Here is a 17,247-nt window from a genome sequence, read left to right on the forward strand (position 1 = left end):
CATGAAGAAAGAACATATATATGCAAAGAGGTGCACATTGTGAAAGATTTTTGCCCTGCATTTGATACCACCTGGAATGATTTCAGTCTGTGGTTTCAATTTTAGGATTTGAGACAGTGCTTATTGAACTCATGGATGTATTCTACTGAAAATTTATTGGATTTATCTTCTTAGATAATGCAAACATAAAACAATGGGTGCAACAAATCTACACTGTATAGAATAGATCCTCCATATCCAGATTTGTAGTCATCAAATTATTGTGTGAAGAAAGGGTGTACCTAGGGTCAGGTGTTGGGTGAACTTCGTTTAACTTACTAGCACCTGGATTTTTCTGATCAAACATTAGCAACAAAACATATTGCTTGATTTTGCTGCATGGTCAGGAAGGCTGGAGTCAAAGGAGTGAGATTCAGGAGGGTCTATGTTCCTAGGTGTATTTTGCAGTAGCATTTGTATGAGGTGCATTAATTGCTAGCTTTTGGAGTGGGACTTGACCTATATCTTTCTACTGAAGTTGGGAGAGTTTGTTACAAAAATCTCGCCGGGTCCAGCTGCCAATGGCTGTTTCCTTGCAGCTTTTTTATGGTGTTGAAGATATTGGTGCACGTGGGGTTAGCATGATCTCTTTAAACAGAAGTTAATACTTGGTGGAATCGGTTACTAAATGTGTTTTTCCTGTACCGCTGTGTCAGGCTAAGAGCATTCCTGTGAGGCAGAAGGTGCTAACCTTTGTCTGCCGGTTATGCGCAGTTCACCATAACCCACATGCCACACTCAGAGCTTTGCAATCAAGTGCTGAAAACACAGCGGACTTCTGAATTTTTGAGCGCGCTTTCAGGAGCGTGAGCATTGAAGTTGCATTCACTTTCTGTGCCATTCACAGACCGGATGGCCTCAAGCATCGGTTCCCCCACAATGCATGGGAATGAGACACGCTTGGGTGGGGAAAAAAAAAAAAAAAAAGGATGCTGGCGGGGTTTCCCCGCTGCCGTTATTTTCGGGGGGGGGGGGGACGGGGGGAAGGTGGGGTGGGGCCCCTCCATCCTCATCCTCATCCGCATCCTCATCCGCATCCCTGTCTTCCTCCAGCCCGGAGGGATGCGGGGGGTCGTGGCGTGGGGGAGGCGGGGAGAGCTCTCCCCGCCTCCCCCACGCCACGCCTCCCCCACGCCACGCCTCCCCCACGCCACGCCTCCCCCACGCCGCGCCCCACCCGCGCCACGCCCCACTGAAGCTAGTGGCGGCGTGAACGGCTGCGGCTCCACTCTCCCCTCGCCGCCACCATGACGGACCGCTCCGCCTTCGACACCAATGTCATCACCATGACCCGCTTCGTGATGGAGGAAGGCAGGCGGGCGAAAGGCACCGGGGAGTTCACGCAGCTCCTCAATTCCCTCTGCACGGCCATCAAAGCCATCTCCACGGCCGTCCGTAAAGCGGGCATCGCCAACCTGTGAGTCCCGGGATGCCCGGGAAGGGGGGGTAGGGGGGGGGTGGTAGGAGCGCCGGTAGCATCCCGCACCTCCCCGCATCCCCGCGGGTCCGGGATCCTGCCCCCTCCGGGGTGGTGGGGATGGGGAGTGTCACCCGAAAGGCGTGTGAGGGGGGTTGCATCCACACCCCCAACCGCCCTTGCACAGAGCCGTCAGTAACTCCTTTAGTGTCTTGGACTTCTGATTTTCTCAAGTGGAATGGATCCTAAGACTTTTTCATAATACAAGGCATGCAGTCTTTGACAGATGTCTGCTGCTGATAGACCGTCATGCAAACTTTCAGCAGGTTTGGGTGCTTTGAACCAGAAGACCAAACGAACAGACTGAAAGACAAAGCCTGCCAAAATACGGCTGGATTATTGCTCATTGTAGTCAGTAGCTTAATATCAAAGCACTGTTTTATGCTATGAGGCGTTTAATCAAATTCGGTTGGGTTTTTTCATATTGCATCATAGCAACTTGAGTTCCTCTATGAAGCTTTGGATGTCTAAAGCTTTTAGAAAAAGCACTGGTTAGGAACAGTAGTGTCTGTAGTCAGCCAGAGGGGAGTTGCTCTGGAGATGCATCAGAAGGAAATTAGAGCTTGTGAAGTGTTAAATAACTGAAACTGGTTGTAGGCAACTAATCCCCCTAAGAATTTTACATATTGTTGATAAGCCAAATTGTATGCTGATCAGGGCTTTAGACATGGGCTGCTTCATTACTGAATGGAAAATGTAGTAGAGAGAAAATGAACTTGCTGCTGCAAACCATGTAGTGGAAAAAATAATAAGCAAAAGGCCTCTGGCAATACAGAGTAACATTTATTACAAAATGTATCAAAGAGCTGAAAAATTTGGTGATAGAAGTTAATAAAATAGAAGCAACTGCAAGAGAGAATAAAAATCCTCCACTTTACGTATGATTGAACTATTTTTCTCTGTTTTGACTTCAGACTTGATATAACTGTGGCAGTTTTTTAATCACTATGCGCTAGCCCTTTCATTTGCCTCCTACGTCTATCAGTAAAGACCAATGTTTCCCATCTGTGACCTGATTTATGACAGTCTAAGGTCCCATTCCTTGTCTGTCCTACACGTGTGTCTGTTGACAGCTGAGATGCAGCGGAGGTGCAGAACAGCTGGGGAAGCCACAGTCCCTTCCCAGCTGCAGGCTCCTCGCAGGATACACCCTGCCATCCCCTCCCAGGAGTCCCCGACAGACAATGTGTGAGAGCTGTAGCTGCTGGCTGTATGGAGTATTTGCTCTGAGGATGAGGACTTGTGCCTCCGCTTGCAAGTGTGGTGTTCAAAGTACATTGTTTTCTAAAAGCACTTTCGCACTTGCAGAAAAATGTTCAAGCCACTGTAGTAGAGAGAGATATAAAGAGAATTATGCCAGGTCTTTTTCTTTGTCTCATGCATTAAACTGAAGAAATGCAGTACATTCCTAAAGTAGTGTGTTCAGCATTATTACAAAAAACCTGAAATACCAGTATTCAGCCTAATCAATGAATCGTAGCTGAAGTACGTAAGAGTCATCAGAATGTGTGCAGAGCTGGCTATTGTTTTTCTCTTCTAAGAGCTGAACTTCCCCTCTCTCTCTTTTGCATACTTTCAAAATCACCTATCACAAGGTCTCCTGGTACTTCCTCATGCCAGATGGTTTGATTCTGATTAGCTCGCAGGGTTTTATTTGTGTTTCGTATTTGTATTTCTCAGTTTTATTCCCAATGAAATATTTACTACTTAAAATCAAAACTGAAAACATTGAACCATAAAAATGTTGATTTATCTGTGAGCAAAGTGTTTCTACTGCTATTTGTACATCATATTGCTAGCCAGGAGCAAATTACATACAGAAGTTATGGTGTAACTAGTGCCGTCAGATGTGTTGTTAACTTTTTAAGTATAAGTTTTCTAATGAAGTCTTAGCTTTTAGGCTGTGGAGCTATATTATTGGAGGCTAGGATTCAGGGGCAATATTTAGGTCTTAAAGTTAAGAGCTCATTAAACAACATAATTATTGTAATTAAGCCTTCACAGCCTGCTCTGGCTATGTTTGCCTATAGTTTACAGGCTATTGAAAGGTGATTCCTTGTTTTGTGTTCCTCACAGTTTAGCGTCTTCTAGATTTGCCACCACAGCTAATGTTAGCAGGTCGCAGCAAGAATCCACTGGACAGTAAGTAAAAAACAGGCTTAGAGAACTGAGATATCATCCAAAAGTGCTATTTGTTTTACAAGACACTTCACAAGCATAAGGTTGCCAGAAACAGGGCTCTTTGGAAGATGTAGTGCCCCGTTCTCACAAAATGCTCTCTCTTGCCATTGCTTTAGCTATGGAATTGCTGGGTCTACCAATGTGACAGGAGATCAGGTAAAGAAGTTGGACATCCTTTCCAATGACCTGGTGATTAACATGCTCAAGTCATCCTTCAGTACATGTGTTATCGTGTCAGAAGAAAACAAAGATGCTGTGATAGTGGAAACTGAAAAACGGGTTAGTAGCTTTAAAAGTTCTCCCTGCTTGATTTCAAATCAGCCTTTACAGGTGTATTATTTCAGATTTGAGAAACTGAAACTGAGCTAAAAATTTCAGAAAATAGGTACTTTTCCATGCTGGAAAATGGGGGGAGGGGCTGGGTGGAGAGAGTGTTGGTCAGTCAACATTTGTCCTCTCTGTTATTTCTGTTCTCCAGACTGATGTTTGTTGTTTTATCTTTTTTTTCTCTGTTGTTCCTTCCCACCTTCTCCCCCCCCCCTTTTCCTAATTGTGGAGGAAACTTATTTCTTGTTTATCCTACCTCATCTCTGGAACTTTTCTCTGACTCAGTCAAGCCCTTTTGTAAGGTAGATTTGTCATTAGCACACTGAGGAACTGTTCTGTTCAGGTCAAACCTCGAGTTCTTTAATTCATGCGAATTTTCCTTGAAGCCCATGAAAGACTTAGCAAAAATGAAACAAAAATGATTTTTACTTATTTACTATTTTTTATTACTTATATTCACAAGCCTGCATGCACTTGTTCAGTAACAGTTCCTTTTTTCTAGCTAATATTTTGGTGTGATCATGTAAAAATCTGAGTAAAATTTTAGTGAAAACAAACAACTAAAACATAATTTATAAAGTATAATAATGTTTGCTTTGTCGAAGCAGTTCTCTTTTTCTCTCCCTATTGAGAAATCTTCAAAATTGATTTGATAGGCATTGGATGAACAAAGATTTCTTTAGATCTGAACAAACACAATTTTACATCCTCAAAGATCACTGAGGGAGGCTCAGTGTTAACGCTTTTCTAAACTTAATGTGAGCTAATATGGTGTTTTTATCAGAATTCCTACCTGCAGAGTAGAGCATTACTGGACTTAAATAAGTTTCTGGCATGCAGGGTGAAATCAAATGAAAAACGAATAAACGCTTATTGTTGTTATACATGATTATTAAAATGACTGTGGATAAAATAAGGGGAAAACAAGCTATTTAAAAGGTACAGTTGATTCAGCTGTTTCTCCTGTACTGGCAATTTTCTGTACCTACAGGAATCCTTAATAGGCAGACACCATTCTTTTCTTTGGGGGGGAAAAAAACCCAAACCAGGATAAGACCACAGACTGGCTAAGGTAATTTCTGAGCATCTGTCCATTCAGAGCACAGATAAATTGAAATGTATAGTTTATGAATGTCAGGTGTTAACAGCCTTTTTAATGTCTCTAATTTTAGCTCTACATGAAAAAGGCTGATCTTCTTCATTTGTCTTTTTCCTTATAATTCAGAAAGCCATTTTGCTAGAGATGAGAAAGTATAGCCTAAATGGTAGATATTACAGGATGTCTATCAAAATGGATTGGCATTATTTAAAGAGATGAAGCTAAACTAATAATTAAAAAGTATTCTTTATATATATATATATTATATATATATTAAAACAATTGTAGGAAAACTTCACCTTTCCAGTGTCATCATCTATTACTTACTTCAAAGATTACCCAGCTTCTGCTCTGGCACAAATCACACAGTTGTAATCAAGAATGAAATCCGGGCCAAAGAATTTCTAACATTTGAATTCAGTTCCTTCATAATCTATAAAAGCCTTTTAGTTTATATTTCTTTGAAAGTCTCTGAGAAAATCTACCTACTAAAGTATTTTTATTTGGGGGAATTGGGTAAATAATGTCACTAATCTAGTTGTTCCCTCTTTTGTATTTTCTAGGGTAAATACATAGTCTGCATAGACCCTCTAGATGGCTCATCGAACATAGACTGTCTTGTTTCCATTGGGACCATCTTTGCCATCTATAGAAAGGTAAAATGCTTTCATGTAGGATAGGAAACACTATTATTGTGCACCTTTTGATGAAATATAATTGCATGTGAAGACTTAATAAAATCTAACTAAACTTGTTTGTGAAAGAGATTTTCAGGACCAGCTTTAAGTTAAATCTGCTGTTTCACAGACACTTGTATAAAACATTTGTGAGGGATTTGCATTAGTCTCTTAGAAGATGAGGTACTGTCGTGGTTTAACCCCAGCCAGCAACTGAGCACCACACAGCTGCTCACTCACTCCCCCCCCCGCAGTGGGATGGGGGAGAAAATCGGTAAAAGAAGTAAAACTCGTGGGTTGAGATAAGAAAGGTTTAATAGAACAGAAAAGAAGAAACTAATAATGACAATGATAACACTAATAAAATGACAACAGCAATAATAAAAGGATTGGAATATACAAATGATACACAGTGCAATTGCTCACCACCCGCCAACCGACACCCAGTCAGTCCCTGAGCGGCGATTCCCTCCTCCCCCACTCCCCCACGTTCCTGTACTAGACATGACGTCACATGGTATGGAATACCCCGTTGGCCAGTTTGGGTCAGGTGCCCTGGCTGTGTCCTGTGCCAACTTCTTGTGCCCCTCCAGCTTTCTCGCTGGCTGGGCATGAGAAGCTGAAAAATCCTTGACATTAGACTAAACGCTACTTAGCAACAACTGAAAACATCAGTGTTATCAACATTCTTCTCATACTGAACTCAAAACACAGCACTGTACCAGCTACTAGGAAGACAATTAACTCTATCCCAGCTGAAACCAGGACAGGTACCTATATGCACGTGGAAGCCTGGCTGGTATTTTATTAGCCAGCTAAAGGAATTACCCCTCACAAACAAATTAGGTCTTAGATTTCATGAATATTTGTATTGAGACAAAATACCACGTGGTTGTCATCTACTTGGGGAATGTGGTTTCAGGTTTTCTTGTTCTCTGTACTAATAGTCCTGTTAGCCTGAGGACAGGCTTCAAACACAAACCAGAGCCGAAACATGGCATGTGCATTTGAAGTGTCTAATTCACTCTGAAAGGCAGAAACCTTGTCTGAAGGAGCTTGAAATACTGGATTTACATGTCACAAGATGGGGGAAAAGGTAAGTCCCATAAAACACACCTGACTCTCCATTTTAATCATCTTTTGTATGTTGTCATACATCCCAAAGTAGTTATTTTCAACTTCATTTTTTGTATGAAGCAGAAGAAAACAAAAAAAATCTCAAGTACTTTTTATCAGCTGTGGACTCTGTGGGTCATGTTTCATTGCTTGCTTGTTAACTGTGCCTCGGAGTCTTCCTCCAAGCTGTGTTCATCATCACCTACAACAAGGCACACAGCTCTATATTATCTCCTAATCCTTTCCTGCTTCCTGCATTCCAACTAGGCTTATACAAGAGCATTTCTAGATCAATGTGTTTGTCTCCTCAGTATAATTTGTATTAGCACATCCAGTAGGAATCTCAGTTGTGGATCATGGAAGCATTTGTGCCACCTTGTGCATGGATATGAAGTAGAAGATCGTCCCTGTCCCAGAGAGTCCAGTTATGTACCAGCAATAGAAATGAAGTAAAGTTGACTGTGCTTCTTATTCTAGGTGTCCCCTGATGAACCTTCTGGGAAAGATGCTTTACAACCCGGGCGTAATCTTGTGGCAGCTGGTTATGCTCTCTATGGGAGTGCCACAATGCTGGTACTGGCCACTTCTGCTGGAGGTGTCAACTGTTTCATGCTGGATCCGGTGAGAATGTCTTCTGTTTCTTTTTTCTTTATTAGGGATAACAAGGTACTGTTTATAAGAACTGTTTGTCCCCCTCAAAATCAAACAAAGGAGCAATTTTCAAGCTAACATGGAGAAATGAAATATGCTTAATAACCCATCAGCAATAATGTCAAGAGATTTTTGTGTTCTGCCTGCCCTCTGCAGCAGTGCTATGTGTGATTCAACAACGGGAAGACAGCCGAGTCAGTGAAACAAAGATGCAGCATGTGCCAAATCATGTGGTATTTAAAATGAGCTGGTTTCAGCAATGCAGAATGCCCTTTAAGACTTGTTTGTCTTTTCCTTAATGCTAGGACCTTAGTAAACCAGAGAAGCAGAAATATTTAACCCTCTTCTATGTTTTCAGATCCCACCATGGTGTGTAAATGAGTAAGTGATGCGTGTGGGTGCGTTTGATGTTCTAGCATGCTTTGACCATACGAGTTTTAAAATAAAAGTCATATTGATCATAGCAGAAAGCAGTTTGCTTTAGTGACCCATTTTTTTTAATCAGTTAGTCAGCCTGTGCCACCTGCCAGTATTAAATTTTTAGAACCTGCTGTGGTCAAGCAAATATAACTTGGAGCTCCCTGTTAAGTAACAGCTTAAGTAGCTGCACGTATTTTTGTCTATATTCAGATAGCAGATTTAACTTTGAGCATGCATGCATGTTATTTTGTTTATTTTTAGCACTAACTTGGAAATTTACTTTAGTGAAAACTAAACAGACCAGCCCTTGGTTACAGAGATTTGCTCTCTTGACTCCAGGCTTCCAGTTAGGCCAAGCTAAGACGAACTGGAATTTATTAATATCTACAGATATTTGAAGTTGTTTATTCATTGCTTCAACCAGACTCTCAGTTTCCAAACTCCTCAGAACTGTACTTTTATTGCAAGTCTAGCAAAAGAGTGGAGAGCTAAATAAATCTACAGGCAACAGCATTTTTTGGCATAGAAAAGTGATAGAGACCTGGGAATGGTAGTATGAAGAAGCTTGCATGGCCCCAGGATTCATGGTCTGTTTGTGTTTTATGGATAAACAGAACACTGCTTATCTAGACTGCAAATACCACTTTTTCATAGGTACTGAATTATTCAAGAAAGTGGCAGAAGTAGTAAATTTTTCCTAAATGGTGTGTATGATTTGTTTTTGCTCATTTATTTACGAACCAAGACAATTAACATTAACAAATTGTTTTTCTTTCTTACTGTTAGGCAATTGGGGAATTCATTTTGGTGGATAGGGATGTGAAAATCAAAAAGAAGGGAAATATCTACAGTCTTAATGAAGGCTATGCTAAATACTTCGATCCTGCAGTCACAGAGTATCTCAAAAAGAAAAAATTCCCTGAGGTAAAAGATCCTATTTCAGAGAAACTTTCTGATGACAAGCAACACTCATGAATTCCAACTTCATGATCAGTTGCTGTCTCATGCACTGTTCAGAGCTTGTTTTCCTTTCTTGTCTATTTAAAATGTATCTTCATGTAGGAGTGATAATTAGAGCAGCAGTTGATGTGCCAGATAATTCACCATCCTTCAGTACTGCACTGCACCTCTATTATTTTTTTTCCTTTCTTTCTTTCTTTTTTCTTTTTCTTTTTTTTTTTTTTTAATTTTCCTTCCTGGCTGGGACCCTGAGTAACAGTGCTGGAGGCAAAACTAGGCATTTGGTAGTCAAGTAGAGAGGAAATCTCATCTGGTGATGAAGAAATTAGATCAACCTGTGTGTTAGATTGCTACTTCCTCACTGCAGTATCCGAGTAGAAGGAGAGGTGATTGGGGATGGCAGTAGGTCATTGCTTAGTGGTAACACAAGCTGGGTCCTGAGGGGGCCTCTCACTTGAAAAGCTAGTGTAGTTTCAGGGTCTACTTTGTGGTCGTGCAGCTTCCTGGAGGAGGCCTGAAGCTCTCAGAAGTGCCCATAAAAATCATGTCTGTTCTTGTGCCTTACAACTGTCATCACCGGAGTTATTACATCGACAATGAAGCGTAAACATTTACTATTGTTAAGTGTTCCTTCTTGACTTCCTGATCTTGCTTTGAACAAAGACTGGCATTTTCATCTGGCATCTTGCCAGGCTTAAGGTGTTGTTTATTTGATATTAAAATATACTCTCTGAACTATAATAAAGAAATAATATCAGTAGTCAACTATTAACTTTTTCTTACTAAGAAAGTTGTAGAAGCTGGCAAAAATGTGTAGAAGTAGGAAGGATTACTTCTTTTATTGCTTGAGAATTTTTTCTGCTACAAAAGAAAAAAAACCAACATCAATTCCTAGCACTTGATGTTTTTGCTACTAGAAATGCAGTATTTTCCAAGGGTTAGAGCACTGATGGAGAGCTGGGATGCATTTTCTGTTGTTGGTGCTACCACTCATCTGTCCTGAAATCTTCTGTCAGTCCTTTTCCTTGGATTTTCCCAATTAGAAAATGAGGAGGAAACTGGAATTTTCTCCAAAACTACCTTGAATATTGTCAATGGAGCACAATTTGGAGGAGTTAGATGTTAGGACCACTAAGAGAGGGGAAGAAAAAAAAAAGATTAACCTGATGGTCTTGAAAGTTACAGTTATTTAAATGTCTTTCTGTAGGATGGCAGTTCACCATATGGTGGGAGGTACATAGGATCCATGGTGGCTGATGTGCATCGCACACTGGTGTATGGAGGAATCTTTTTGTATCCTGCTAACTCCAAAAGTCCCAAAGGAAAGGTAAACCTGAATAAGCCCAATTACAGAAAATGTTACATTATCCAGATATTTCACTATCACAGATCAGTATTTTGATTGCAGAACATGCGTTTTATGACTTGGTAGCTTGCACCTCTGGTGTGTGAGTACAGCCACCCCCCACACTCTGTTATGAGTGACAGCAGCCTGTTGTCAGACACCAATTTTAGGGCTGGTGCTAACCTGTTTCAACTGCACTGACTCCTCTTTATCCCCAAACATATCCAGATTATGGAACGTACCAGGGGACGTGCTGTTCAAAGAGGCTTCTCTGTACCATCTCAGCCCAAACCTTGCTAGCCTCAACCAAGCAAAACATTACAAAGCACAGTAAACAATCCACATTACCCTGAGATTCCTATTACAAGGCAGTATGTAAGAAGCCTAAATGTAGCGTGCCCCTTAGGAGAAGCTCTGCCAAAGAGAAAACCGTCTGCATCTTGTACTTGGTGACACTGCCTCATCAGGAGGAACTATGCCTGGCTGCCTCTGCCAGGATGACAGTCAGTCAGAGGAGATCACACACTTACAGGCTGACAAGGGGACTGTTTATTCAACAAAGACCTTTCATCTGTTTTGTAATTGTCCATAAATTATTGCTTCAGGTTGCAGATAAGATGCAGTTACTCATTAGAGAAACCTAATGGAACACTCGGGGCCAGTGTTTTTCTTTCTTTTCACACCGGCCTACATGGTCTGCTGCCTTGTTAAAGGTTGTGTCTTACATGTGAGCTTTATCTCTATGTAAAGAGCACAATGCAAACATGAGCTATGGAGAAACCACTCAAATTGGGCAAATCCAGCATTCACTGTTTTGTTTAAAAGAAAAATCTGCACAGTTTCATTCCTGAGTCAAAGTTGGTATGAAATATGGAGTGCTTGGAGTGTTGATTGGTTTTAAATCAAATGCCAAATATATTTACATTTCATGATTCTCGGCATTGCCTGGGCTGACCATTGCCATTTTGGGTTTTGTCTTCTAGCTGAGACTGCTCTATGAATGCAATCCTATGGCTTTTGTTATTGAGAAGGCTGGGGGAATAGCAACAACTGGGCATCAAGCAATACTAGATATAGTGCCTGAGGATATCCACCAAAGAGTGCCCATTGTCTTGGGATCTCCTGATGATGTGAAGGAGTACCTTGAGATAGTCAAGAAGCATTCGGCTAAGTAAAGAAAGCTTGCTGGAGTCACTGTGCAGATGGGAAGAAATGCCTTACAGCTGAACCAAAGAACACACTGCAGCACTGCAAGATTGAACTGTCTGACCTCTGTACCAAGAGAGCAAATAAGCCATATTTTCATAGGATTTTTTTAAAGTGAAATCTTGTGCAATTGCATTGGGCAATGAAAGGCATTAAAAGATTGCATTAAAGGAAGCAATAAAAGTAAAAGCAAGGGAAAAATATGTTTGCTTTTTCTTTTATCATTTGTGATAACACTAAAGCCACTGTGCTACAAGGAAATAGTGTGTTACATTCAGTAACTAGGGAAAGATTCAACTTCCTCAGACAAGCTACAGTCTATCACCAGAGTATCTGACTCTGTCCTCTCCCAAAAATCTTGGGGGGAAGACTCTGCAGCCTCTTACTGTGAGTGACCTTTCCTAGACCAGTCTCTAGTTCTTTGGCAATAAATATAAATGCTAACGTGGACACCTTCACATGTTGTTTTTAGGCCCCAGAAGTTACTGACTGTACTTCAGTGTGGGCTTATTCTGATCGAGAATTAACATTTGTGAAATATGTACATTAGTGCATGTTAATTCTGACACATACTGTTAATATTGCCAGTTGGCACTGTATCAGATCCAGTTACACAAGGATGGAAAATGACATTTTGGAGGTGGATTTTGAATCGGATAAGGAGCATGTGTAGACAGCTTGGTGCCATTCTGCTGTGATGAGCTGGCTATCTTTGCCAGAAATTAACCTGCTTTCTTGATGAAAAAAATGAACATGCGTGGTGCTAGCAACCCCCACCAGGTGTTCTTTGTGTTATTTTGGGAGTGTGCATTACCACGGAAAAGGATTCTGCTGCGCAAGCAGAAGTAAGTTGCGAAGATCCCCACAAAGCATACTGACATTTAATATGCTGATTCAGAGCATGCTGCTGGGAACACGATGTTAGTGCTTGGAAGCTAGATGGGCTGTCCACCTGTCTGGGTACAGTTTATGGATGTGGCTCACAAGCTTTTTGAATCAGTCCAAATCTGACATTTCTCACTGCCCACTTGCCTTCGCCAAACTCAAACTAAAGGACATGTGGATGTTGCTGTTGGGTAGACTGCCACTGAACATTCGCTCAAGCCGCGGTCTGGGAGCCCCTGTCTATGGGTGCAATGAGCTATAAACCTGCCTGTCTGAGGATTTTGCACACACCAGTGGGGATAGCCTGCCTAGGCTTGCTTCTTCTTGCAAAACAAGAAGAAAAGAGTGGGGGGGAACCTGGAGGCCAAGGTGTGAAGGCATGCTCTGTGAGGGCTCACACACACAAAAAAATGGGGGCCTTTGTTCTGACAGAGGTTGTGTTTCGGGCAGTTGGAGGCATACTGACAAACCTTAGATGGGTGTATATATATACGCATCTGTTCTCCAAAGCGATAGAGGACAAGGTGTTTCTGGCAGGGACAGAATGGCCTAGTTTCTGCTGAAAATGCTGTTTCTGATGAGGCTTTGTTAGTGAAGACAGGGCTTTCAGGGACCTGAGCCCTTAAAGGATTGGGACAATCCTGGAAATCTCCACTGAGCTCTCGTTCTGTTTGTGCACAAGCTTTTCATGCTTGTGAGGCCTAAGTCTATCCCTGCACAGGATCTGGCTCCTCTGTAGGCCAAACTCTACTCTGGGAAAGAAGCAGATCATGGCTTATGTACTTTGCCTGATATGCACCTGCAAAATCAGGCACCCACAAACAGCGACCATGGGGTATGCTGTCTAATTTCTGATTAATTCCCCTCTGGGAGAAGGCTCAAACCCACATCTCCCAGCGAGATGCCCTTGTTGTCATTCTGGGTGCCAGCCTGGAAAAAGAGGGTTTACTACCCCGACCTGTGAGTCTTGTGCCGTGACATGGGAGACGACTTCATGTGACCAGACAGCGAGTGGGACAGCCGTGTGCTGGGGGACTCCTGTGGCCCAGGCTTTTCTTCATGGGCTGCTCTTTCTTGGGCTAGGGCCAATGCTGCTTTCTCTGCCTCTTCGTGTGAGCAGCCAACCGCTTGGATAAGGCCATGCTCTCGCTTTTGTAAAAGAAAAAAAAATGCAATCCTTGCAGCTGTTTTGTCTTTTCATTGTGATTTCAAAAGAAACAGCAAGTCTGTCTCAGTTTTGACAAGTGAAGGTGCTAAGAGCAGCTGGAGTTCCTACCTCACACACTGAAACACTTCCCAAAGGAATTGCATATTCCTATCCAGAGCATTTCCTTTCTTGCTGGCTCTGGCACATACCCCATCACACTTTAAAAGGCTCCAAGCTCACTAAATCAGCTACAGCAGGCAGCATGCTGAGAAGGACTCTAAGCCTCTCTGAGGTTCTGGATGCTACTCCTAGAGGAAAGTGCGTGACTGTTGTTGTCATGCACGACTCTTTTAGATCTTAAGTTTTTAATTTCACCTGTCCCCAGAGCTATAGCTGGATGCAATTTTTTATTTAATACACTGAGCAGAGAATAGTCAGAAGCCCTTACAGCTTTTTTCTGGCTTTCTGTGTATCAGCTTGGATTGCAGTGCCTCACTAGTCTGTTGGTACAACTTGACAGACGGTATCCACAGCAGCCACTTTTGTCTAGTTATAGTAATTTCTCGGCTGTATTCTGTCCTCAACCCCTTCAGGAATTCTGGGGCTGCATATATCTATTTTTAAGACACCATACTGGCAGCAGGTAAAGGTTATAGAAGGAAAGGCAATACCACCCATATTTGCTAGGTCAGTTTCCAGTGTTTCGGTTTTGCCTGTAGGCTGACATTTTATAGTTAGCATTTTTCACATTCTGAGCTGGGTTTTTAGCTTTCTATCTGTAATACATAAGCCCACATTTGAATGGCATCCCCGTGTAGCCACCAGCAGGTGAGAACTGTTCAGTCGTCTCCTTCCACAGCCCCCTTTCCAGAGCTTGCCCTGCACCAGGGTTGGTTTGTTGCAGTGTCCACCTTCAGTCCCCATTGCGGTACTACCCACTGCCCCACTCAGAGGCTGAACTGTGGCATTTGGTGAAAGGTCGCTGGCTCCAATTTCAGCCGGCACCATCCAGGCGACTTACATTTCAAATCAGTTAGACAAGGTGTCACCTTTAAGGCACAGGGCTAGCCTATATGCCAGTGGAAGTGTGAACAATCCTTGAGAGCTCTTGTGTAATCTTTATATAAGAGGGCAAATTTCCCATGGATCTGTCAAATTGAGGTGTTTGTTTATTTTTTTAACCTTTCTATGCTGTTCCAACCCATATTACTGAACGGTTCTCGGGCTTATAAAGAATCATCACACATTTTTGAAACAATCTGGTTTCTCCCTCCCCCCTTAAATGGTAATTATTTCTATAGCTTAATCATTCAGTTTAATCATCCAGGGTTTTATGATACAGTGGGATCACAGTATTTATCAAAACAGGGTAAAGTTTTCATGCAACCCAGTCTTGTGCCTTTACCCAAGTTTTATTCTTTTTTTCTCTTCTTGCTCCACTGTTGGCTGCAATATTTCTAGAAAGCTTGGGTGTAGAGTCTGTGTTCTTTACATATTAGTGTAAGTTAAGTTCTTACTGAAGGAGTGTTATTTGAGCTGCACCTCAAAGCATTGTGCTTTATACATACTAAAAAGTATCCAGTACCTGTAAAAAGCATTTGGGGATTTTTCAGTTTAAAAAAAAAAAAAAAGAAAGAGGCAAATAATGAACTTATTAGCTCTAAGAACACCCTTTGAACCACTAACTCCAAAACAAACTAACTTTCTGTTAGAAGATGATCTGAACTTTGTCTTTTTGGCCAGTGTAAAAGATCACTTGGAATCAACAGTAGAGAAGATCTGCATGTGATGCCTTGATAAATGTTAGAAGCGATAGGCCCACCCCCACCCCATTTCTTATTTGCTAAATTGATTGGGTATCCTGATGGTATTCTAGTTACATAGCAGACAGATTTTGCATTGAAAGCATTTTAGTACTGGCCAGGCTGACAACTGCCATGATGACGAAATAATGTGCAGAATGTAATGGCTGTACTTTAAACCAGCAGATCTGTTTGCATGTATAATGTGAAACCTGTCCCCTTCTTTTATTAATAGCACCATGTGCTATCCCACAGCTTCCTAAATATGTTATATTTTGGTTTTGTACAAAGTCTGTTCAAAGAAAGAAAGTCTCCTAACCTGGCAAAAAGTGCTCTGGAATATTTGTCCCGTGACATGAGTGGTATTGTATACTTTCAGCTAGATCACAGTGGTAGAAAAGAGAAAAAGAAATCTTCAAGCTCACTTTCTTCTTCCACCATTCACTTAGAGGACGCAAAATCTGCCGGTTGCTCCACCTGAGGAGTTCTGCTCACCAGTCCCTCCTCCTCCCTAGAATGACACTTGAGAAACATCCCCACAGCTAAGCACATGGGATGCAAGCAGCACTGAACTGTGTCTTTGTACTTGTTGCTAGTGTTCAGTGCTGTCAGTTTCTAAGACCGTTGTTTGAGGCTGGTTTCAAAGTAGAAAACCTTAGCATTCAAATCCCTTTACAACTCTCCAAGAAATGTATTGTTCATAGGTGAAAAGATGCTTTTAGGAAAATCCAAAGAAATGCTAAAGATTAAAAAGGGAATGCAGAAGGAAATAAAACCTCTGCCTACAGCTGCAGTTCCTCTTAACAAAAACAAAGCTAGGTGTATGTTTTGTTACTGAATTTTGTTTCTGTCTTCCTGGCATGATTTTAGTGCAGTAATTTGGGTTAAGTGAATGATAACAATGAAATTCAATGAAACTTTTCTTCTTTAACTCCAGAGTTTCTTGTTTTGCTTGTGGGCTTTCCAGATCTTCTGCTTAAAAACAAGACAGTGCTGCTAATAAGTCAAATGAAGGCTACAACATATAATTGTTCTTACTGCTTTATCTGAGTGGGAAGATAGTGCTGTAATTAAAATCTGTAATTCCGGTGTTCCAGATAGCAGGTACCTAGTTTACTGACATTCCCATCTACCTTCACATTAGCACCATATGATCCAAGTATATTGCTTGTAAGGAGTTACTGGCAGTATAATTGCAAACTTGGACATACCTTTATTTACATGGTGCACTACAATACCAAAGCCGATGTAAAATTTCATTTTGTGAGTCATGACACAGATATGCTTAAATCAGATAAGCTTCATTTGTAAATTATTGAAGACACAATTACTTTGTAACCAATCAAGCCACAGCTCACCAGTACTTCTCATTCATGCAAGCCCTGTAATATTACAAGTAGCCCAAACTAAGAATGAAGTCATTAAAATGGGATTGCAGCAGACTAACTAGCAACATAAAACATCTTAAATAAATGCATGTCTAGATGCACGCTGCATCTCCTGTTGATTCCCCTGGGATGTGCCATACACCTTCAAAACCCTCCTCCATGGAACAGGCCAAAAGAGGGTGAGCAAGCAGGGACGAAGGTGATATGGGAAGGGAACTTCAACGCCCAGCGTCACAGCATGGTGTGTCCTCTGCCGCGGGGCACGATGGCACGCGTGGTTACTGATGCCCCATGCCTTCATTTCTGGTGCCTTGCAAATTGCGTGCTTTCCCTTGGCTATGCTGAGCTTGTTGCTGAGTGGCAACTACAGGAAAGCAGTTTCCAGCTAGGCGGCCAGCGCGAGCTTTGCATTATAAGCAGTATAACGCACAATTAGAATATGTTACTAGATCTGCACATCACTAATTTCAGTGTGTGGGGAGGACAGATGAGCAAGGGTTGCTCAGCTGTAGTCCCATCTCAGGCTC

The 17,247-nt window shown here is 41.8% G+C and overlaps 1 protein-coding gene across 1 annotated transcript; it reads left to right on the forward strand.

The window, feature by feature from the left end:
• The first annotated feature begins 1,221 nt into the window (after positions 1-1,221).
• LOC128137399 (fructose-1,6-bisphosphatase 1) lies at positions 1,222-11,701 on the forward strand. Its single transcript, XM_052778289.1, has 7 exons — positions 1,222-1,456; positions 3,814-3,976; positions 5,687-5,779; positions 7,394-7,537; positions 8,774-8,911; positions 10,155-10,274; positions 11,276-11,701. The coding sequence occupies exons 1-7, from the start codon at positions 1,287-1,289 to the stop codon at positions 11,465-11,467; spliced, it is 1,020 nt and encodes a 339-aa protein (XP_052634249.1). The 5' UTR covers positions 1,222-1,286; the 3' UTR covers positions 11,468-11,701.
• Positions 11,702-17,247: the final 5,546 nt, after the last annotated feature.

This window comes from Harpia harpyja, chromosome Z, assembly GCF_026419915.1.
Source record: "Harpia harpyja isolate bHarHar1 chromosome Z, bHarHar1 primary haplotype, whole genome shotgun sequence".
Classification (NCBI taxonomy): Eukaryota; Metazoa; Chordata; class Aves; order Accipitriformes; family Accipitridae; genus Harpia; species Harpia harpyja.

What these genes read in the sequence shown, in the direction of transcription:
- LOC128137399 (XM_052778289.1), top strand. Translation starts at nt 1,287, where the DNA reads ATGACGGACCGCTCCGCCTTCGACACCAATGTCATCACCATGACCCGC. An exon ending in AAAGCGGGCATCGCCAACCT is followed by an intron (nt 1,457 to 3,813) that starts GTGAGTCCCGGG and finishes CCATTGCTTTAG; the next exon opens with CTATGGAATTGCTGGGTCTA. An exon ending in TAGTGGAAACTGAAAAACGG is followed by an intron (nt 3,977 to 5,686) that starts GTTAGTAGCTTT and finishes TGTATTTTCTAG; the next exon opens with GGTAAATACATAGTCTGCAT.